The sequence below is a fragment of the Micromesistius poutassou genome (assembly GCF_964030765.1).
Source record: "Micromesistius poutassou genome assembly, chromosome: 11".
Taxonomy (NCBI): domain Eukaryota; kingdom Metazoa; phylum Chordata; class Actinopteri; order Gadiformes; family Gadidae; genus Micromesistius; species Micromesistius poutassou.
In genome coordinates this window covers 7,014,571-7,039,184 of record NC_140281.1, presented here as the reverse complement: position 1 = coordinate 7,039,184, position 24,614 = coordinate 7,014,571, and the positions used below count along the sequence as shown (strand labels likewise).

The 24,614-nt window shown below is 43.1% G+C and overlaps 1 protein-coding gene across 3 annotated transcripts in view; it reads left to right on the top strand.

The window, feature by feature from the left end:
- Positions 1–24,614, top strand: part of sugct (succinyl-CoA:glutarate-CoA transferase) — a 69,546-nt gene that overhangs the window by 34,013 nt on the left and 10,919 nt on the right. Inside the window, exon 13 of one of the 3 annotated variants that reach the window (XM_084475305.1) lies at positions 24,371–24,434. The exons of the other annotated variants lie outside the window; for them this stretch is intronic. Coding sequence (XP_084331431.1) covers positions 24,371–24,434 — 64 coding nt within the window. The remainder of the gene's footprint in view (positions 1–24,370; positions 24,435–24,614) is intronic. 3 annotated transcript variants of the gene reach the window in all.

Below are 24,614 nucleotides of genomic sequence, written 5' to 3'. Positions count from 1 at the left end.
GCATGGTCTCCAGGACCATCATAGGAACTTGAGAGGAAACCAGGGCAGCAAAGAGCTCCTGTTCGGGAGCAAGCTTCTTTCTACATAGTTTTTTTTATTTTTTTGTTGGCAAAATCGTGGTTGAAAAAGCAGCACTCGACGAACATCTGGAAAACCACGAAGGAGAAGGGATTTAATGATAACCAGGTATTAATAAAAGTACAGCAGCCCAAGTAGAACACATATGAACATGTTGATCCATAGTCTCAATACACACAAGCATGTACGTACGTACGTACGCGCATGACAAACAAAGTTTGTGCTTTGTATAATTTGGATAGTTTGAAAACAAGTTAGATCTTAATCTTGTTGCTTTGCCCTTTGACCTGTTGTGTTTTATTTTATAGTATGTAGTTTAGGAACCGAATCCCTCTTGCAGATTATCTGCTGCCCTCACACATACAGGTCAAGGTTTTTATCTGCTAAATGCTTTGTGTGTAACTTAACAGAACGGGCTTCATTGCCGTTTCATAACAACAGAACCAAGGAATCGAATGCTACCAGAATTCATGCAGTTTCATGCAAATATCGTCCTGATATCTTCAACTTGCTAGGTTACATGTTAGAGGAACGATATAATAATCATGGTGCAAAGGTGATAGAGTGACATGGAGACCGAAATATTAATAAGATGAGGTTTTTTTTGTATGAAAGGTGAGGATAATCAAATCTACAAAAAGGTGTCGGAGAGAGTAATTTGTGACGGCCAGCGAGATGCAGAGTTACAGAGAGGGCAAAGGAGAGGGAGATCTGACAGACACTCTGTCTGTCAAAACAGACAGAGTGAGGGCTGGTGTTTATATTCACTCAAAGGCACACAAATAAATGAATCTTTCCCAGGGTTTTAAAAACCTAACAGTATTAACCCAGATTATCACGTTATCCAAGTAGGAATTCATGTGATGGCAAGGCACTTCGGAAAAGCAACACAACTCTGAATCAGAACCCTGCCAAATTGCCATTCCAGAATTCCAGATTCCAGCGGGGAAGCACGTCCTGTCTCATATTAGTTCCCGAGCAGACGACCGGCATGATATCGGACACGCTAGGCTCTCTCTCAAAAGAGCCTTGTCACCATTTAATGTTATTGATCTCGCCAACTGTGACGGTACTGCTGACACTAAGCACTAAATGGCCAACAAAAACCCTAAGTGCTGATTATTCACAAGACTAATAATCGTCTGGATGGAGAATAATATTCATATTAATAATACAAATGTGGGCCTCGCTCCGAATGAAAGGCATCTTAAACATATGATATATTAGAAAGAATGTAGAAATAAGATGAATGTTAATAGCGAGATAGAGACATTGGGACAGTAAATGTTTGGTTGGATGGGCGCTGAACTTGTGAACTTGTACTTACACAACAGTCTATCCAGCCGGCCACTGGTGGACTTATAAAAATGCTTCCTGTCTATGAAAAAACACTGAGATGATGACCTCATAGCCCCTCTGCCAAGTCCAGCTCCATCAACAAGCCCCTGGTCTCCCTCTGACCCGCCTTACCCCGCTCTCTGTCTGTCCGTATCCCTCTGTCTGTCCATCAATCCTCCACCTAAAGATGGTAGATTCAAGGTTTAGCATGCATTTTCCAAAAGTGTATATGCCGCTGCCAATCTGTGCGTCGTTCATAGGGACGTATGTGTTTGTGTGTCTGTTTGGGGAACAGTAAGAAGCAGATGTTTGTCATGGGGCCAAATGTCTCCCAGGTGCCTCTCTCTCTCCTTCTGTCTCTTTATCTTTCTTTCTTTATTTCTCCCCCCCCCCTTCTATTTTTCTTACAGGTTGAAAATGAAGATCTAAGGGTCAGTTAGGGACACACACACACACACACACACACACACACACACACACACACACACACACACACACACAGAAAATGAAAAGGCACAAGCCAGTCCATTAATATATTTTATAACGGCTTGTTACCATCACTGGTAATATTCTGAATTGCTCATAAAGTACAGTCATAACGTTTATTGTAATGGCATGTGTGCCCATATTGAAAAGAAAATATTTAACGGCATTTATTACATCAGTGAGGATTTTTTGCTGGATATTGGAAGCATGCTTTGTTTTTCATAATACAATTTATCATATTTTTTTGTATTTATTTCTTTTTACAATATTTTGACAATGGTCAAACCAAATGAGATTTTTAATAGATTATGGAACAATTTGTATACTTAACTGTATCAAATTGTTACTGAGTTTTAATGCAGTGCAATAGTCCAATAGGAAGCAATCCAATAAAAGAGGTATTAAGTGTTGGGTTACTTTAAACGTCTCGGACAATGTTTTTTAATTGCGTGTCAAACATTTATTTGAGCATAACGAACAGCTGCTAAACCGCAGGAGGGAAACTTGAAGCTATAATGCAGAAAAACACATTTCAGCTTGATAACAAAACTTGTAAATCCTCATGTCTCTTTTTTATCATTTGAGGTCAGGTCTTTGGAGTAATATCAAAGTTTGAGTCGTTAATTATTTGGGGAACGATATAAATACTTCAGAACGAACGAGGAATTCACCTTCAGTTTTTCTGACATTTCCGTTATCTGACCGAAAATACTATGCTTTTACTGCCTTGTAAGTCATTTATATATACAGTTTGTGGGCCCTTTATGAAAATGTGTAAACACCGTGTGCGTCTGAGAGGAGAGGGAATTGTTGTTAAAGTGTGTGTGTATCTGCCGTGTGATGAGTCACAGTCTGAAAAACATCAGCAGCTCCTAATGAAGCAGGAATCCATTTCCTCTTCTCCCTGCTGCCCTCCCTTCCTCCTCTCCTCTGTCCCGACTCCCATCTCTCCCTCGCCTATCCCTCTCTCACTTCAGCCCTCACAGACGAGATCCAGCTGACTCTTTTCCCCTCTCTCTCTCTCTCTCTCGCTCTCTCTCTCTCTCTCTCTCATTCTGTCATTTCCCAGTATATCCTGTTTTGTTCTGTTATATTATTGTATGTGCATATATTGTTATATTGTCTAATATACTGAGTTATCTTATAACTCAGATATCGCCGTTCTATCCTGATTGGCTCTGATAGGGATTACAGTCGCACCTGGCTAAGCCCTCTCCAGTGACCACTTGTGTGATCATTGCTTGTAATTTTCCGCTTTCTACCCCCACATCCGATCGGGCTTCCAGAAGGTAGACTGGCTCCCTGTTAAACCTCCAGGGTCCTCATTCAGCGTTCTATTGGAGGATAGCCCGTGCACCATATAGCTGGTTTCTGTAACGATGGAAGTGAAACACATCCAGGAATGGGGTCAGGAAAAGATAGGGCTCGTCATTGTACTTTCACTCTTTGTCGAATGCTTTCCAGACCGTGTGTATGTGTGGAGTGTGTTGAATCAAGCCGCTACCTGTGTACATATGTTCAACATGTTGTACTTGGCAGGTACCAGATGTGAGTGTGACTATAGGTAGCCTATAGTCAACCTTTGGGTGGACTATATGTGTTTAAAAGACTTTCAATTTGATAATGGCATCTGGAAACAACAGCTATGAAACACAGGCATGGGTTGAACAGGATTATAAGTATGGTCATAAGAGGGGCAGTCTTCTTATGCAACGCCAAGACATTTGGAAGCCATTTTGGAGTATTTTGGTAATTGGTTCAAACTCGACATTCAAAAGGAGCGACGCTAAACATTTAGTATGAGATACTCAAGTTTAATTGATTTCTCTAGTGGTTCCAAACCCTAACAGAAACCTCTTGCATCGGCAGAGTGGTGTCTGGAACGCCTCAACTTGTCTGCTCTCCCCACACTCCCAATCCCCCCCTCACTCTCCCCCTATCGTCTCCTCTCCACTCTGGTCTCTGCTCTCTCCTCTCCACTCTGGTCTCTTCTCTCTTCTCTCTCCTCTCCACTCTGGTCTCTGCTCTCTCCTCTCCACTCTGGTCTCTGCTCTCTCCTCTCCACTCTGGTCTCTGCTCTCTCCTCTCCACTCTGGTCTCCTGGTCTCTCCTCTCCACTCTGGTCTCAGCTCTGCTCTCTTCCCTCCACTCTGGTCTCCTTTGCTCTCCCCTGCTGTCTTCCCTCGACTGTTCTCCTCTCAATTCTGGTCTCCTATCCTCTCCTCTTCTTTCTAACCTCTCCTCTTCCTATTCCCTTGGTGTCATGACACGGTGTGCCTATAGAGGGCGCCAGTGTTCCACCCCTTGTACATAAAGAAAGGGTGAGAACGCAGAAGAATGAATGATCAAAGAGAATTCTTTTTTGTTTCATCATCAGCAGTTTCTGAATACATATTCATGACAACATTACCACAAGTATAATGTTGATGAAAGTCCCTTGAGAAGTTGGTTCGCTCAAGTGCCACTTTTAAGATAGTCACTGTGCACTGAGACCCATAGCCTTGGAACTCCACTGTGACTTTGTAGTGCTCTTTTGAACGAGGAGCAATTTTATATCCTATACTTCACTGATTGAACTGATTGAAGTGCATATATGATGTAGAGGAAACACTTGACGCGTGAAACTTGGAGGGATGATTGATTGACTTTAAATCAAAGGTGTCAATGTTTTGGTATCTTTCAATTCAAAATGTATTCTTGATTCAAAACGATTCCCGATGCATAGGGGCACTATTCCTGTCTGCTGTTTGCTAAGGAAGGTGGTGTAGCTGATTATGGCATGAAAGCAGTGTCTGATGTAAGATTAAATCATTTTTATATTTATATCACAAAATGCAAACCTAAGAAAAAGGTACAATTCCCCCAAAGATTTAACTTCAGGGAAGTTCTGAATCAATTCAGAATCACAGCCCACTATCGCGATTCTTCCATGATTACCTACTTTTTGGCCCAATATAGGCCGGGCAAAGATTGTAGTTCTGCTTGTTATGAAATAGGTACTTTAATACTTCTGTCCATATCGATGCACAGAGGATGATTGATACACCCTTATATGTTAAACCTGTGTAAACCCTGCTGTGACATGAGTCCACTTGGATCTTTTCACTGCAGGCTTATGCCATCGGTGCTAGCATCCTCCACTTCTTACAATCTTCAGCATTACTTCTCATCATTAATAACACTTCTGCCTCTGGCGAACACCCCCAGCCCCACCAACACCACCGCCACCCCCCACCTCCATCACCACCACCTCCGCCCTGAAAGTGAGAAGGTCCTGCCCTATGCCTTCCAGGATCACAACAACAGGAACTAATTATCCAGAACATCTTGTTTCTCATATTAGACTTGGTGCCCATTATGCCACGGCACGGGACAAAGCCGTTGAGGACGGTTGGGACTGTTTACAGCACGGAGGTCTGAAAATAGTTTGGTTTTTACCACTCTAATCAAATGAAAATGCCTCAGTGGTCTTTCCCATGGGGAGGACTTGGCAGAAGAGAAAAAGAGAAGAGGAAGGAATGCAGGCCTCCAATTAATGGGTGACAAGAGAGAGGGAGACAGGAGTGAGTATAACGGAAGGAAAGGGATCTTTTTGAGGTGATAAGGAAAGGAATCTCTTTTGGGTGAATTGTTGTATCGGTGTATTGGTCCATCGTCCTCAAAGGACACTGTTTATTATAAGCATGGGCGGGCGCACACAAACTCCCACAAACACAAATCTTGTCAGGACCTACAGCACTTGGAAAGCTTTAAATTCCCCTGTGATCCTCGCCTATCTCCCACATGCCTCCTCCCCCTCCCCCGTCTTTGGTTAGGCTTTAGTCTCTGCACCTCTCCGCTACACCCATCTCTCTCACCCATCTCTCACTATCTCTTCTTTCTTTCTGCCAAATCCATATGCTACTGATATTGTATGTGTCTGTTGCTTATTTTCTGAACATGGGTTGGGGGGCTTTAAGTAAGGATGCTTGTATGGGCCCGGATGAGGTGCTCTTGACATGCCTGAACAAATCAAATGTCATTTTTATAATTGATTATGTATGAGAGATGAATATTATACAGTATTTGAATCCCTTTTCGAAAATACACTGACTGATAATAAATTGTACTGCATGCACATGTTATAAATAATACAATATGGGCAATACAACTTGAAACAAGATGTTAAAGATGTATCACAAAGAAAGTTGATTTTCCAGTGAAGCCTTAGTTATGTTATGTCACATGGTGTTACTGACCTTATTATAAAATAGTGGCAGTATAAGTAAAACCAAAAGGAAAAAAGCAAGATTGTCCACTATCCACCTCCATAACCTGTTTTATAAAGCATCTTGTTAAGCCAAAGCATTGTGAAGCAAAGTGTCCAAAGCCTGGTCTGTGTTTGAACTTTTCACCTGACTATTCATGGACTACAAAGGACTACAGTTGAAAATTTGCCTGCTGGCTAACACTGGCGCATTTACAGAAATGTAGATTCATGTGCACTGTCCTTAAGATAAATAAATGAAATTAAATGGGCTTTAACATAACCGTCCTCAATTTCATCTAGTAGACTGCCAAACTGCAGGACAATAGTTCACAGCAGGAACGCAGACACTGACAAATTACTATGACATATGAGATGGTACACAGATAAACACACTGGTTTCTCTCATAAGTAGGACTCTTCAAAAAAGGTAACTCATACATACACACAGGTACACACACAAACACACACACATTTACTCAGTTTTTTCCTTTCCGCATACAAATAAAATCTCTCTCTCTCTCTCTCCCCCCCCTTCTTCCCTCCGTCTGTCTGTCTCTGATGCACTCAACATAAACACAGAGATACACAAACACACACTTTACATTCAAACACACTTCACAGATACTCAAAAATAAACAAGCACGACCCCCCCCACACACACACACACACACAAACCCGGTATAATGCGATTTCATCCGTTATATCATCCGTTTTTTCGACTTCTGAAGGGGGGTGGTTGCGCAGTGCACCCTCTAGTCTTGGATACGTCAAAAACAACAATCTGATTTCAGATTTTTGCAGCAGACCTCCTCAAAAACTGAAACTAACAACGTCCCTCAAACCCCCCCCCCCCCCCCCCCCCATTATTTCATTTTCTGTAACATGCATGTATATATCCTGCATTTAATACATGAACATGTTATATGAAGACAATATTCTGAACAACCCCCGAACATATTGATTTCCTGTGATAGGAGCAGGACGCTGTGATGAGGAACAATGTAAGCACCGTTGAGGCAGGCTCTAGCCCTACAGGAAAGGCTCACACAGCATCATCAAATGCTCCATTGAAACGCATTGGAAACACAAGCCTTTGCTAGAAATGAGATAGAAACTTGACCATTAGACCTTCAACCAGGATGCATCTTTGGATTGCTCTGTGGAAATTGTGGGTCTCTGGAAAAAAAGCCAGACCCTATCCTAACCAGAAACCACGGACCCCCCCTCCCTTCCCTCAGGGCCCGAGAGGGCCAAGGTTCAGGGGTCCCAGTCTGGCCCTAGGGCGGGAGGACCTTCCTATCTCAACCACGTTCTGATCCACTAGGTCTTGCAGGAAAAACTTCTTAGAGGCGTTGTCAAAAAAATAGTCCATTTTGGAAAACTTTTTTTCTGTAAAAACTCCATATCTCATATGTCGTTCCCGGGACCCCAGAAATGTGGGTATACATTTTGGCATCTCTAGCTATCCCGAAAGGGCGGTCTGGGAATAACTTTTTTACTTTGTGAGTAATTTCTTGAAGGGCTGGAGCCCCCAAATTGATAAACGTATGCGTCCTTTGTGACCCTCTTTGATACCCTCTTTGATAGCTATAGACCCCACCAGGTCTATAGCTTACTTGTTACAGTCCTTGACCCAGAAGTCACCTACGCATTGCATCACATTCATTTATGTGTGTATGTGTGTGTGTGTGTGTGTGTGTGTATTTTTATGTATGCATGCATGTGCATGTTTGTGTGTGTATGTGCAGACACCAGGCAGCCGAGGTCAAGAGGGGACCCTGGCGGTGGGATCTCTTGTGTTGTGGTTCCTGGTTGGCAACACACACACATATTCCATTGAAGGGGGAGACACAAGGGGCCCTCATAAGGTTGTGTGAGGTCCCCACTGCTCTCTGTGTGTTGAATACACAGACACAACACCGCAGCAAACATAGCCTTCATGGAACTGAGAGAGAGAGAGAGAGAGAGAGAGAGAGAGAGAGAGAGAGAGAGAGAGAGAGAGAGAGAGAGAGAGAGAGAGAGAGAGAGAGAGAGAGAGAGAGAGAGAGAGAGAGAGAGAGAGAGAGAGAGAGAGAGAGAGAGAGAGAGAGAGATGATGTAAAAGTCCTTATGCTTAATTATCCATTTAAAAATGCTTCTATCCTGATGTAATTTGATGGTTTAATATCTAATCATCATTCACAATAACCTCTTTTTCTAATGAAATTCCCATTCCAAATTGTATTGTGAAATTGTATTTGACGACACCGTGCCCAGTTCCATGGCGGTCTGTGACGGGAGAGAGAGTTCATCAGGACTACTTTGGCTAAATGTGTCATAGTTAAGTTCCAGACAACAAGAGGGTCATCCCAAAGTGCCATTGTATGGCTGTAGATGTCAGCTTTGTTATGAACACTTTTAGCTCAAATTCTCTTTTGTATTCAAGGGTACTGGCCCTCCAGCTTGAAAACCAAGAGGGCACACTCCGTTCCTCCATTCCTCCTTTTTTTCGTTAAAAGCCCACTCTCAAGACCAGACCAAACCACTGGTGTGGTCCTTGATTCCCTTTCCAGGCAGATTCATATAATTACAGTTAAATAGGAGCGTTGTGCTGGGGTGTCATTTGTTATAGGGAATGTGCTTGAATCCAGATTTCCCTTTAGGAAAAGTGATTTTCCTAAAGGGGATATGGATGGTAGAACCATTCACTCTGCTGCCCCCCCCCCTCCCCCCCCCCCCCCCAGTTCATCCAGGGTTCGAACCAACAGCCCGCAAAGCACAAAACATCTGTCCCACCTCAGGATTTACATGAGCGATCAGAGTCAAAGATAAGAGTAGGCATGGTGAATATTGATAGTGTCATGTGACCGTCTATTGCAATAGACGGTCTGTGCCCGTGGAGATCCGTGACAATGTGGGGAATCTGAAATGGTTCACGGAGTTCTTTGATTCATAGGGTTATGCAAAGAACACCACGCACCATACACATGTGCACACACACACACACATTCACATGCACAAACACACACACACACACACACACACACACACACACACACATACACACACACACACACACACACATAAATACATACACACATAGAAATCTTTGACATTCAAACATAGTGGCATGCCTTGATGTTAAACTAATGTGTGTGTGTGTGTGTGTGTACCCACGTGCTTGTGCTTCCCTTGGGGGCTGGTTAGTACTCCTATTGGATGGACCCGGCTACATCAAACATACGAGAATGAAAGAGAGAGTGATGTAGGGTGGAGAGATGCAGAGATGGAAAGTTCGACTGAGAGAAAGGTGTTTGGGATAACATTAATTGACGAAAGAAAGAGATGATGATGATGATGATGAAGGACTCTGCATGTAATCTGTGGGCCGTGCTCGGGTTTTCCATCCACACCAACATAAAGCACTTTTCTGGTGCTTTCGTTTCCCCGAAAGAGAGGGAGGGAAAACAAAGGAGCAAGGACATTGGATTGCTGCCCCTCTGATATTTTAACCGGAGTTCCAGTGAGGCCAATGTTAACATTGATGTTAGTAAAGGCTTTGATTTGCATTGGAGCAGTAGAGAGCGATGACCACACATCAGGGAGGGTGAGAGAGTGAGAGCATACATAGCGAGTGAGTGACAGAGTGAGAGGGTTGGAGGGGTGAGAGAAAGAGAGATGGAGGGACAGAGTGAGGGATTTAGGGAGTGAGAGAGCTGAAGGGACAGAGTGAGGGATTTAGGGAGTGAGTGAGACAGTTGGAAGGGAAAGGGAGAGAGAAAGAGAGAGAGATGGAGGGACAGAGTGAGGGATTTAGGGAGTGTGAGAGTTTGAGGGGCGAAAGAGAGTTAGAGTGAGGGAGAAAGTGTAGCGGAAAGCAAAATGAGTCTGAGCATGCGTGATCTGTTTTAGAGAAACAGAATGATGGATGGATGGATGCGTGCACCGATGCATGCATGGATGGACATATGGAGTCAGGGAAGGTTAGGGTGAAGGATAGAGTACGGGATGATGAGAGATAGACAGAGAGAGTATAGTTTGAAATTGGTGCCCTGATGCTGTGTGTGTGTGTGTGTGTGTGTGTGTGTGTGTGTGTGTGTGTGTGTGTGTGTGTGTGTGTGTGTGTGTGTGTGTGTGTGTGTGTGTGTGTGTGTGTGTGTGTGTGTGTGTGTGTGTGTGTGTGTGTGTGTGTGTGTGTGTGTGTGTGTGTGCGCGTGCGTGCGTGCGTATGCACCTTTTGATCACAAAGCGTGGTAAATTGCACACAGACTTGAAAGAAGTCAGGACTAACAGGGGCTTTAACCACACACTACACGCACACAATAACTTTGTATAACATTTTTGCACATACGTGTCCCCATACAGAAGCACACACTACAGGCTAAAACACACACACACACACACACACACACACACACGTGCCAGGCAGGTGAGGCTTAAAGCTGCACAAGGTCCCGATCAATAACATTCAAAGCCAAATGTCCTCCATATGTTGTAACACGTAGCAGACCAAAGCACTCCGGGACAGGAAATTAGAGAGAGAGAGAGAGAGAGAAAGAGAAAGAGAGAGATTGATTCACGGAAATAGGACTGACCCTTAACTTATTACGCCTTATGAAATGTAAAGTCGCGATGCTTATCCATTTTAAAATGCTTCTATCCTTATGTAATTTGACGGTTTAATATCTAATCATCATTCACAATACCTCTTTTTCTAATGAAATTCCCATTCCAAATTGTATTGTAAAATTGTATTTCACGACACCGTGCTCAGTCCCTGGCGACCATAGAGCCAGGAACCTCTGTAATGCAATCGCTCAAACATATTTATGTGTTCCTCTGTTTAATACTTTGGATCGACTGTCGTCGAATGAGATGGTTGACCAAAACACTCATATCTCAACAAATCAGTTCCCGAAAAACTGTCAAAAGCCAAAAAAACCTGTCAAAAACATTAGTGTTCGCTATCAGTTGTTCTTCATACATCTCTCTAAGAACCCACCAAAACCTAAACCTATGTTCTCCTGTGTGCTCTAAAGCAGATTTCTTAAGAATCTTTCTTTACCCACTCATAAGAAACATGAACTGGGATTAGAGACTTACTCGTCTCACAAGTCAGAGTTCAGACTAATGTCTAAAGTGTGATGGCAGACGAGCTCAGATGTTGGTGTGCAAGGTGTTTCAAGTTCTCTCTGGAGGCGGGGGTCTCTAATGGTGCATTTCCACCAAGCAATGCGGTTAGGTCCGGTACCATTAGGTCCGGAAGGTGGAGTACATCAAAGTGCCGTTAGGTGCGGCTCAGTTACGGCTCGCGTTTCCACCGCCGACAGTACCCCTATGATGGGGCGGGGTTTAAGACAGTACCCCTATGATGGGGCGGGGTTTAAGACAGTACCCCTATGATGGGGCGGGGTTTAAGACAGTACCCCTATGATGGGGCGGGGTTTAAGACAGTACCCCTATGATGGGGCGGGGTTTAAGACAGTACCCCTATGATGGGGCGGGGTTTAAGACAGTACCCCTATGATAGGGCGGGGTTTAAGACAGTACCCTTATGGTAGGGCAGGGTTTAAGCCAGATGGCGATAGCCACGGAAGCTACATAAGCATCATGACATCATAGCATCCTGACACAGTGTAGCCCGCTAAGAAATTCAATGAAAAAGAAGAACACCACGCAACAAAAAGCACGCAACAAAAAGCAACAATGGAGGACGTCCAAGAAGGACGGAAAACTTTAGCGCAACATTTTCTTCAATAAACAAAGCTTTCGCCGTTGTCCAGAAATACCTTGCGGGTAATGTGTTTGTTTTTTATTATCCCCCTGTCGACCAATCAATGGACGACATGTGTAGCTTGAACTTGTCGGCACCCTTTCAGACCGCTTGGTACTACAACGGAGGAGTAATGAAAAATGGGTACGGCTAATCGCGGAATCCGGACCCCACCCACTTTTGGTGGTGGAAACGCAAACCGTACCGCACATAATCGCACCTAACCGTACTGCACCGCTCGGTGGACACACGCCATAAGCGCAGTGGCGGAGGCGGACTCAGACTGTTTGAAGGGCAGAGGCGAAAAAATAAAAAGGGCACATCTGCACAACATGGGGCCCCACCAGCGCGCAAAAAGCTATGATGCATCATGTATGATGAAATAGTCCTCATCCTCATTGAGATTATACGGAAGAGGATTAGGGCCACACATAAGAAAAAAAATGAGTTCTGACCTTATTCTCAGAATTCTGAGAAAAGTCCAAATTATGAGAATAAAGTCAGAATTCTGACTTTAATCTCAGAATTTGGAATCTTTTTCAGAATTCTGAGATTAAAGTCAGAATTGTGACTTTAAACTCTTGCTCTAGAGGGCACATCATCATAATTGATTGTATGAAGGGGCACCCTAAAGGGTACTCAATCATTTTTTGCATGTGTAAAGGGCAGCCAATAAGGCACTTCCTCTCGTTTTCACCACCCTTGAGTGCACTTTTGCATGTTTTTTCAACCATGGAGGCATGAGGGGGGGCGGTTGCCCCCGCTGCCTCCCCCCTGAGTCCACCACTGCATAAGCGTGTAATTGGCCAACATGAACTCGGCCATCGGTGTTAAACTTAAAGCAATGTAAACTTCACTTTTTAAAATCCCCTTCTTTTGTTTCCGGCACGAGGTCTGTGCCGGAGTTCGGCTATAAAAGCTACACCTCATTACTTATTATTACCACTGTTTTAGTTTCTCTACTATTATTACTTACTTTTTTTTAATCATTATTGATGCTACTACTTATTTTTATTATTATTATTTTTTATTTTTTATTTACATTATCTTGTATTGTTGCTGCTATGTGACAGTTGAAGAACCAAGCCTAAGTATTTTACTCTTGTGTACTTGTACAATAAGATGTAATGAAATAAACTCTGTATCTGAAGCTGAATAACATAAGGCCTTTTTACACTGCCAAGCTGGTTCGGTCGTGGCTTGGCACACCCGGCAATTTCCCCGTCTTATCTCAAGTTTCCTGTGTAAAACCGAGGGGGTAAAATCCCCCGTTTGTCACGGGGCTTTCTTGGTTCACTGGAGAAGGCGGGGTCTAGACCTCTTTAAAATAATTTGAATACTACCGAATGTTTTTATTTCTTTATGAATGAAGACACCCGCATGCAAGAATGAGTTCACGTCTGAGTGTAGGCTACAAACGCGATTAACTATTGACAAGTGCAAAAACGCCAGCATATTCTTTATTTTGCTGACCACTTGTTTTTTAACCCGACAAAAGCCTCGTAAGGACAGTTCCTCTGCGTCTTTTTTGTAGATCGTACCATCTTTCAACGTCTTCATTTAATGCAACTGCATCACCTTCTCTCCCATGATGGTCAGCAGCTCGCAGATTTCACCGTCCCTCCAGTTAGAACAACTCATGTTGATATCGCTGCATTGTCTCTGTTGTAGAGACAGCGCAGCAGCACCTCTACCCAAGCACCCCCCCCCCCCCCCCCCCGGAACCGTGGAGTGTCTAATCACATTTACATGAAAATAAACCGCCAATGTGTGTAGGGTCCGGGAGGGTAAATTGGGGTGCTAACTCAAGCAGCAATTTACCTCAGGCAGTGTAAACGTGCGGACCGTGCCACGAAAAAGGTGTGCATAAGGCGGCATACTTGGCAGTGTAAAAACGTCTATAGTAGGATTGCTGGATCCCAGATAAGACACACAATGAGACGCTGTTCTTTTCAATGAAACTCTGTTTGCTGTACTGATGTGTACTGTAGACCTACAGACCTTAGACTGTAGTCTTATTGTCCAATTCTTTTACACGTTCATTTTTTCAATGTTTCGGTGGAATAAGTCAAAGACTATAAGACTTAATAGTTAAAAAGTCGGTTTAATGTCCCTGTTAACAGCTCTCTGCTTTGATACAGCCTGACTCACATTTCCAGTCTTGGTGATTCCCCTATTTCCCTTCATTTTACAATCCGAGATGTTTAGTTTGAATGTTTTTTTCATTTGTGTCGTATTTTTTCAGCTGTGTCTTTTATTTTGTTAATTTATGTGGGAGTATTATTCCGGATTGATTTTACCTGTGAGCATGTTTATGTGTGTTGTGATAAGTGTGTCTGTGTATGAGCAGCATATTTGTTTGTGCGTGTGCGTGTGCGTGCGAGTCGACTGACTGACACGTCTATACAGTGACTGATGCTGATGACCATATGGATGTAATGATACCCCGAATAACAAGCAGATAGGATTACACACACACACACACACACACACACACGTGCACAATCATACTGTTACACTTGCATGCATGCATGCACAAATACAAGCACAAGGGCACACTCACCAGCTCAAACACTAGCGTGGCGATCAATGCTATGCACCGCTAGCACTGCCAAGCATAATGGCGGGCCATCTCTGTCTTTTTCTCAACGCAATTGACCACAAATAATGCTTTTATGCTGTAGGTTGGTTTCCAACATGGCCCTGGATTCTATAGTCATTAAATGGCTAGACAAAAGTAGGGCCTGCTTGTCCTCTGTTCAATCATTTAGCTTTGTGTTGCCCTCAATTAACAAGTTTTGTATCCTTAGCTAAACGGTTGAATATGTTGTTTTCCTATAGACAGCATTGTGGGTATCTTTTTTTTTTGGATGCATAATAACAACGTTATTGTGTATTATTAGACAGATAACAACTGTGGCAGTGCTTTAGCGTGGTACCATTCTGTGTTTCCGTGGTTAGTGTTAGGGACCAGCAGAAGGCTTTTGAAAGACTACTGACTGCTACAGTACTTATTATGTACACACACACACACACAAAAACATGTATGCAGGCTTTAATGTAAACACATTTACACAGACACAGTTTTACGTACAAACATTACATAGAAGAACCAGTCGCTACGGAGGCGAGCTGTGCATGCGTCTGCCACCGCCACCTCAAGCCAACAAGGGCCCATCTCACAGAAAGCAGATGAACCAGACACTCGGATTGTAGGAGACTCTACCATAAAGGATATAACCGGTAAGAAGATCAAAACACGCTACTTTCCAGATGTGACGGTTAGTGATGTCAGCCAGAAACTAGCCACAATTATATTGGAAAACCCCAAAATCTCACAGGTTATTGTGCCTGTAGGACTTAATGATATTCGAAGAGAACAGTCAGAACTTATGAAGAGGGATTTCACTGATCTATTGGACATACTGGACAAATTACTCATTAGGTCATTCATCAGTGGACCCATACCAGCAGTTGACAGGGGAATAAACAGATTCAGTCGTCTCCTTGCATTCAATACATGGCTTTCCAGAGTCTGCAATGAAAGAGAAAGGGGCTTTATTGACAATTTCAACTTGTTCTGGGGGCGCAAATCCCTTTTCAGAGCAGATGGCCTACACCAAACAGGTTAGGCTCAAAACTGTTAGGGGACAATCTTGGCTCTCCCACAGATCTACCCTGCCATGGTCTGACACACAGGCCACAGTCAGAGCACAGGTTGAGAAGAAGCGAGACTACAGCCTCCCCCACACATCTACTGTGCCACTATCTGACACACAGATAGCAGACAGACCACAGACCTTGAAGAGAGACAACAGGCCGCTCAACGCCATCGACACCATGCCTTCCGCCATCGCAGATGCTGGCTTGGCGAGGAACGGCCACGCCCCTCCTCTGCACTCCCAAGTGCAGAGGATAACACCCAAGCAGAGGGTGCCCCAGCCCGCCCCCCCATAGACACAGTATGAAGGAAGTTTCACATAATCTGCTGAACCCAATGTTGCCTACGTCAAAACATGGCAACTTTTGCATTCCTGCTGTAATCACTGAGAGAGTAAACAAAGGGAAGCTTAGACGCTCTGCTAACCTCACAAATCCTACCTATTCCCTCCAAACCAAAACCTATTCCCTCCAAACCAAAATCAACCTTAAAGCCTATCAATAACACCATCAGGATGGGTCTACTTAATGTTAGGTCTCTTAATAACAAATCTTTTTTAGTTAATGATTTTATTACCACTTCTCAACTGGATTTTATGTTTTTAACTGAAACATGGCTTGAACAAAATAACAGTGCAACCTGATAGAGACAGCTCCTCCCAACTATAACTTTTTTGATGTACTGTATGTAGATCTGGAAAAAGAGGCGGAGGGGTTGCTGCTATATTTAAAAATGTATTTCAGGGGAAACAGATGTTATTTTGTGATTTCTCATAATTCGAATACCTTTGTGCTGTATTGAAATGTTCCCCAGAGTTCTCCTATTAATTATTTACAGGCCACCCACATACTCTGCAAATTTCTTCAATGACTTGAATTATTGTCTAGCATCTCCACAGACTTTGACTGTCTAGTTATAACTGGTGACTTCAATTTTCATACTGATGATTTTAATGATAAGTGTGCAAAAAAACTTTTGACCATTTTGGACACATTTGAAATGTCTCAACATGTGAAAGAGGCTACTCATTGTAAGGGGCACACTCTAGACCTGGTTATCACAAAGGGTCTCAATGTTTCAGATCTCTCGGTGACTGATCCTTCACTGTCGGACCACTTCTGTGTTTTCTTTAATATATATTTTATTCCCAACATACAGACAAAATACTGTCAAAAAATGGTATATCAATGAACGTTCTACATTCATTCTTCACAGCACCGAGATTAAGATTAGCCCTTATTAAAGTTGTAAACGACATCCATCTTAACACAGACTCTGGCAAAATCTCAATACTAATGCTACTAGACATCAGTGCTGCATTCAACACTGTAGACCATACAATACTTTTGGACAGATTAGAAAACTGAGTGGGGCTTTCAGGCACAGGTCTTAAATTGGTTTAGGTCCTACCTACAAAATAGGAACTACTTTGTTTCCATTGGCGACTTTGTTTCAGAATCAACAAAAGTGACATGTGGAGTCCCACAAGGTTCGATCTTAGGACCCTCTCTATTCAACATCTACATGCTCCCACTAGGGCAAATCATGCAAAATAACAATATTGACCATCATTGCTATGCTGATGACATGCAAATCTATGTATCACTATCACCAAATGACTATCAGCCCATAGATATGTTGTGCCAGTGCATTGAGCAAGTCAAAGACTGGATGTGCCAAAATTTCCTTCAACTAAATGAGGACAAAACCGAGATAATTGTATTTGGTGCTAAAACTGAAAGGCTTAAAGTAACCCAACACCTTCACTCTCTGTCCCTGAAAACCTCTATCAAAGCCAGAAATCTAGGGGTTATCATGGATTCAGATTTACATTTCAACTGTCACATCAAATCAGTTACAAAATCTGCATATTATCACCTTAAAAACGTAGCAAGACTTAGAGGGCTCATGTCTAAGATTTACAAAACGACATGCCTTTATCACTAGCAAGCTTGATAACTGCAATGGTCTCCTTACAGGTCTCCCAAAAAAACTTGGTATTGTGGCCCTAAACCTACACGGTTTAGGGCCAAAATATTTAACTGATATGCTTCCACTACATAAGCCTTCTAGGCCACTAAGATCTTCTGAGACCAATCTGTTAATTATCCCCAGAGTCAACAAGAAACATGGGGAAGCAGGATTTAGTTACTATGCAATAAATAGCTGGAATAAACTCCCTGAGGTTTTAAGACTTGCCCCAACTCTGACAGCTTTTAAAACAAGACTAACTTTGCCTATTTTTACCAGAGAGATACATGATCTGATACCAGAGAGACCCCAGAGAGTTGGTAAGGACCAAGTTCCTTTAGGTTGGGTCGGAGTCCCGACGTGGGTAAGGACCAAGTTCCTTTAGGTCGGTTGGAGTCCCGACATGGGTATCAGAGACTGTTGATCTTAAATACATTGCACTACTATTTTACTTTTTTACTTATCTATTATTTTCTTTTATTGACCGGCGTTGTATACATTATCCCTTACATAATTTACTCAGAGAGAGAGAGAGAGAGAGAGAGTGAGAGAGAGAGAGAGAGGGGGGAAGAGAGAGAGAGAGGGGGGAGAGATGGATGGGTTGGAGAGAGAGAGGGGGGAGAGGGGGGGGAGAGAGGGAGGAAAGGCGGTGCAATTAAGATAGCTTAAGATAGATTGTTTAGTGTTACAATTTATTTAAGATGTTGTTGTCATTGATGTAGAGTGACACTGAGGCAGAGGGTGTGTGTCTGTGTGTGGGTAACAAGGACAAGAAGAGAATAAGTACAGAATGAGAATGAAAGATTAAAAAGAGGTGAAGAAGCAATACACACATCTGGGAGACATGAGAAACATAAATAAACACACACACTACTTTCTGGTGGGTGTGGGTCGGTGGGTGTATGAGTGAGCGTATGTTTTTTTGTTTGTGTGTCACTGTCTATGTATGTGCATATGTGTGTCTGTTTACCAACTCACACACAGAGCCTCTGTGTTAAGGCAATGTATGCTGAGTCCGTGCCCATATGCCAGGCTACTTCGTTTCCATATTACACACACACACACACACACACACACACACTCTAAGTGGATGTTTATCCAGTGACCTCGCCCACATCCAGACTCCTTTGCATTTTCCGCACGCTCAGACTTCAGTTTTCCACTCATTGTGTGCGTGTGTGTGTGTGTCTGTCTGTGTGTGCCTGTATGTTTTTCAGTAGTGTGTATATGTGTGCGTGCGCCTGTGTGTGCCTTGCCTGTGTGTGTGTGTGTGTGTGGTCATCCATCCATGTGCGTGTGTGTGTGTGTCCATGCGTGTACCTGTGTGTGTGTATATATGTGTGCATGCGCCTGTGTGTGTGTCTGTGTATGTGTGTCCATGCGTGTGTGTGTGTGTGTGTGTGTGTATATGTGTGCGTGCGCCTGTGTGTGTGTGTGTGTGTATATGTGTGTGTGCGCCTGTGTGTGTGTATGTGTGCCTTGCCTGTGTGTGTGGTCATCCATCCATGTGCGTGTGTGTGTGTGTGTGTGTGTGTGTTTGTGTGTGTGTGTCCATCCATGCCTGTGCGTGTAGTGTAATATAAAACACTTCCAGGCCCCGGCTGCCACCAGCGGCCAGAGCCGTAGTTGAACAATAGTCGTCTGTTCGCCTGTGCTCTTTAAAGACCCCCCCTTCCCCCCACAAGCGTTGTTTTAACCCTCCGAAATATGTGATCATTAAACGGTCGGTTCATATTGTTTTCACACCACCTGGAACAAGCTCAAATCATTGGTTTACGTTCGACCTCAAAGGGGTGATTTAAGGTGGACTGAAAAGACCTCATACCTCTAGTTCTTTATTTAAGGTGGACTGAGCAGACCCCACACCTTCATCTGGTCTGAGGTGGTCAATAAAACCAATGCTTACACCTGTGCACACAGAGTTCAGCTGGTCTGCCATTTGTGAGACGACATCAGACCTCACACAACCTGGATGTAAAACTTTAAGGTGATTTGTCTTTCTATGAGCCAGCTCAACTGTAGTCAAAGTCAAAACCAGCCCTTCAGTGGGATGAGGGGTCCCGCTCCTATAGGTGGTCCTCTGATATCCAAAGGGTTATAGGCTACGTGCACAACAATGGCGTATGTTTCCGCTTGTGACCCGAGTGTGCGCTTGAGTATTTCCGGAATACTTCCTGATTGCAGCGTTTACAACTAGAACGGGATACCGGGATACCGACTCCTCCGGCTGCTCTGCTGGAGGAGGAGTCTGCATACGACCGAGAGGAACAATGGAGCGTCAGAGAAATGATACGGACCCGAAGTGAACTGACAGCTGTCTGCTGAAACATCGCTTTCTCCTCCATGTCGCGTTTCAATCTGGACTTCAGAGAGTCAAAGTCAAAGTTAATTTCCCCCAATTGCTTCTCCCCATGGGCGAGATAAACCCCACTAGGAGTCTTTACTTGTTGTGGAAGTACCAGAGAGTCTGAGAACCCGACGCAGTCTGTAAGATTCATAATATCAGAGAATACCCCGTCAGTTCGGCCGCGGCGCAATGAATGAATAAAGATCGTAGTTACTATTTTACAACCTTGTTGATGAGCAACATTTAGAAAAACATGAACTTTTAATTCAGCCTTGGGTTAAATCGAAGTGTAGTGTGTACTGAATGCATGTTGATGATGATACACTCCTTATAGGGGGTAACTACATTGGCACGACACCGGCTTCCTCCATCTTCTGCACCAGGTTTTTAAATAAATCGCCGACCCAAAGTGAGTTGACAGCCGTCTACTGAAAACATCTTTCTCCCGCCGGAGCAGCCCCTCCGCCGCCCGTCTGTATACGCATTCCCCGCCGCCGCGCAATGAATAAATAAAGATTGTAAACACGTCGGGAGAAAAAATATTATTTTGACAGATGTGCCCGAAGTTACTACTTTAAAACCTCGTTGATGACCCACATTTAGAAAAACATGTAATTTTAATTCAGCCTTGGGTGAAATTGAACCGTAGTGTCTGTGTGCTTCCACCTTTAATGAATGCATGCCATGCGCGCTCCCGCGGCCGGGACACAATTCTTATAGGGGGTAACTACATTCACCGGCTTCCTCCATCTTCTGCGCCACCTTTTTAAATAAATCACCGTTTCTCGTTATCCCTTATCCGACGGCGACAACAACAGCACGACTATCGTCTCCTTCTACTTCCGGCTCATGGCCCCGGGAAAAGATCTCGAGCATGCGCAGAACGCAAATCAACGCATAATCCAATTAGACTCCGTACATGCACCCTTAGCTCGACTATGAATTGCATTATCTAGGGGTCTTAATTCTATGGGGTCAGTTCAGTCTCATTAATAATGAATGCACAGAGAAGGATTCACAAATGTATTTTGTGATTTATATATAAATGACTTCTTCTCACAAATACATTTCAATGCACACACAAATGGATATCGGTAGGTATAAATGTAAAATAAATCCATAAACAAAAATAAGTTTCACAAACACATTTCTGATCCACACACAAATGTGTCTTGTTTTAAATAAATGTAATATAAATCCATAAATATATGAATTAAAAATATATTTGCAATTTTCATCAAAAATGTATTTGGATGTTGTTACATTTATATACAAACTGTTAAACTTGAATTTACAAGACGCTTTTCATTTGTGAACTTGTTCACATTTGTGTGTCAACTGGTTTGTATTTATAAAAAAATATTGTAAATATTGTAAATATTTATAATATATTTATATTTAAAATTTTGTAAATATTTTTATATAAAATATTGGATTTTTGAGACTCTCCTGACGTGGCTGGATTCACAAATGCATTTTTTTCAACAAGGAACTCTCTGTAGCCAATCAGATGCCTCCCTTGTTTTCAGCCAATCCAGCCAATCCAGCCGGCCGAACTGTTCTCTGATATGATGAATAAAGACTGTGTTGAGTCTCCGACTCTCTGGTACTTCCACAACAAGTGAAGACTCGTAGTGGGGGTTATCTCGGCCATGGGGGAGAAGGAATTGGGGGAAAGGAACTTTGGCTTCGACTCTGAACAGCGACAGGAGGAGAAAGGGATTGTTGTCGTATGCGGACTCCCGGAGGAGCTCCTCCCACCGATTGATTGATTAACGTTACGAGTTCAGTCAGAAGTCAACAGCTGAAATATGGATGATGAATCGTTGATCATCGAGGTGGAAAAAAAGTGTCCTGTCCTGTGACGTCTCAGCCGTAACGTATCTGGACTGCTTCCGGTGGGGATTGCAGTACGGAACACAGCCACTTCACTGCCGTGACGCTTCCATGACGGTTCTGGTGGAAATTGGCCTTGAGGGACTGCAGTCATGTGTTTGGCTGAAAACGAGGGAGGCATCTGATTGGCTACAGAGAGTTCCTTGTTGAAAAAAATGCATTCGTGAATCCAGCCACGTCAGGAGAGTCTCAAAAATCCACATATAAATACAGACCAGGGGCCTCATGTACAAAGCTTGCTTACGCACAAAAAATCTGCGTAAGCAACTTCTCACGCAAACGTTCGGATGTACAAAGACTGACTTGACGTGAGAAAGTGCGGTTCTCCACGCAAACTAAACGCCTGGCTTACGCACATTTCTGCTGCATTTTGTCAGTTGGCGGCAAATAGAGGCAATGCAGCGCAACAACATTAGGCCTACTCGATCACGAGTCATGAAGTAGGTCCTAATATTGCAATATGAGGCGAGTTCAAAGTGGATTTGAACGTCGGAATGCGTGATCTTAAATGCGCTTCAATCATGCATTATTGTTGTCGAGACGCATAATGTGACACTGTTGTTAGGCTAAACTTAAACAGACCCATAAAACTAAATTGTCAATATTGGAATTAAAAGGAAGCCCCAGCAATATTATTTTCAGTGATGGCTTGTTTATTAAACGTTACATATTTTCCGGACCACGCATGACATATGATCTCTCTTCACACATTTGTTGTGAAATTCTTGACTGCAATATTATTATGTGATGTTGAGTGGAGTAAGCACAAGCCATTGTTAGTTAAAAATCAATACATCAATGAACCAGTCGGCCAATTTCGAATTATGTACATATTATTGACACATAGGTTGTATCCATACACCCAATCATCAGCATGCATCCAAAATGAGAATATAAAAGCATGCGCAAAATGTGGCAATAACCGATAGGTTGACAATGGCAGTGTTGGCCTTGTTAGAAGATGGTCACATTCAAAATTAACGGGTGTTTCGCGACTATTATGATTTTTTGGTCAAAAAGGAGCCGATCCCAAATCACAGCTGCCACCCTTTGCTCAAATAGGGCGAGCTCCCAGACTCCGCCCCGCTGCCCGTCTGACCCACGCTTCTCCGGTGGGCAGAGACCTTTCTTTTTACGTCCACCTTGATGTCCGACCACTTTTTTTTAATGTCAGCCACAGTTCGGCTTTCCGCCCCAACCTCATTGACCGACGTGGCAACGTTTTCCCACGCCAGTTTTTTTGCTTTTGGTGCTGATTCCGGAGGAAAGAGAGCCAAACAAGATCTTATTTCTGGCCTCTACCTCCGAAATCAGCACCTCCACCTCACATTCACTAAAGTTATTTTTTCTTCCTTTCTCCATGTTCTCCTTTCTCCTAACGAGCGTGTTACTGCAGGCCTATTTATACTAATTATCATATTAAATGAGGGAGGAGACTGGGTGGAGAGACGGGCTCGTGCATGTGCGCTCAATTTCACGTTAATTAGGATGTACAAAGAGAATCTGCGTGAAATCGTGCTTACGCAAGGATTGATACATCCGGATTTATTTGTGCGCAGCAGCTTTCCAGATTTTGGCGTCCGCAAAGTTTTAGTCCGAAATCCACGCAAGTCTTAGTACATGAGGCCCCAGTTCACACTCAAATGCAAACAAGTTCACAAATGAAAAGCGTCTTGTAAATTCAAGTTTAACAGTTTGTATATAAATGTAACAACATCCAAATACATTTTTGATGAAAATTGCAAATATATTTTTAATTAATATATTTATGGATTTATATTACATTTATTTAAAACAAGACATATTTGTGTGTGGATCAGAAATGTTTTTTTGAAACTTATTTTTGTTTATTACATACCGATATCCATTTGTGTGTGCATTGAAATGTATTTGTGAGAAGAGTTATTTATATATAAATCACAAAATACATTTGTGAATCCTTCTCTGTGCATTCATTATTAATGAGACTGAACTGACCCCATATAATTCGACTATGAGTAACCCAATTCGATTCGAGTATAGCTTGACTAAGGTGTATACATGCATCTTAGTAATCCAATCATAGTTGGACTAAGCCAATAAGTCGACTTTCTTGAGTGTCATGTAAACGCACTGATTGTCTCAAGCGAGCAGCTACGCTCAAATGAGGAAGTCATGCACAAACACACATTGAGCGAGACCTTTGCCTTTAATAACTGATGACGGTGCAAAGACAATATACCCATAAGAACCGTACCTAACCTTCACACAACCCCACCCCCTCGCCCATCCAATCACCCTGTAGCCCTTCTTCCATCCCCTCTTGCAGCCCTCTGCCCCTGCACAAAAGCAGGTGTGTGTGTGTGTGTGTGTGTGTGTGTGTGTGTGTGTGTGTGTGTGTGTGTGTGCGTGCCTGCGTGTGTGTGTGTCCGTATGTGTGTAACTATTTGTGTGTGTGAGTGCAGTCATGTGATCTGATTCTTCCTCCGGCCAAGCACTTGAATTGTCGAATTTCCAGATGTGGTATTTCTCCTTAAATGTTGGGAGAGAATCTTTTCATGACTAAAAAAGGAAGGGATTCCATCTGATTTGTTTGTGTGCGTGTGTCTGCAGGTGAAGCACAACAACCTTATTCAGGATATGAACCATCCTACTGCGGGACCAATCTCTGTGCCTGGTTAGTGAAACACACGCACACACACACTCACACACACGCACACACACACAATCAATACACTGGAATGCAAACAAGCAGAAGGATACATACATGGCAGAGAAACTCCCAGACTATCAAAGGATAATTGAACCAGGGCTTCTGTGTTCTCCGTCTCACACAGACAGATCAGGGCCACAATCT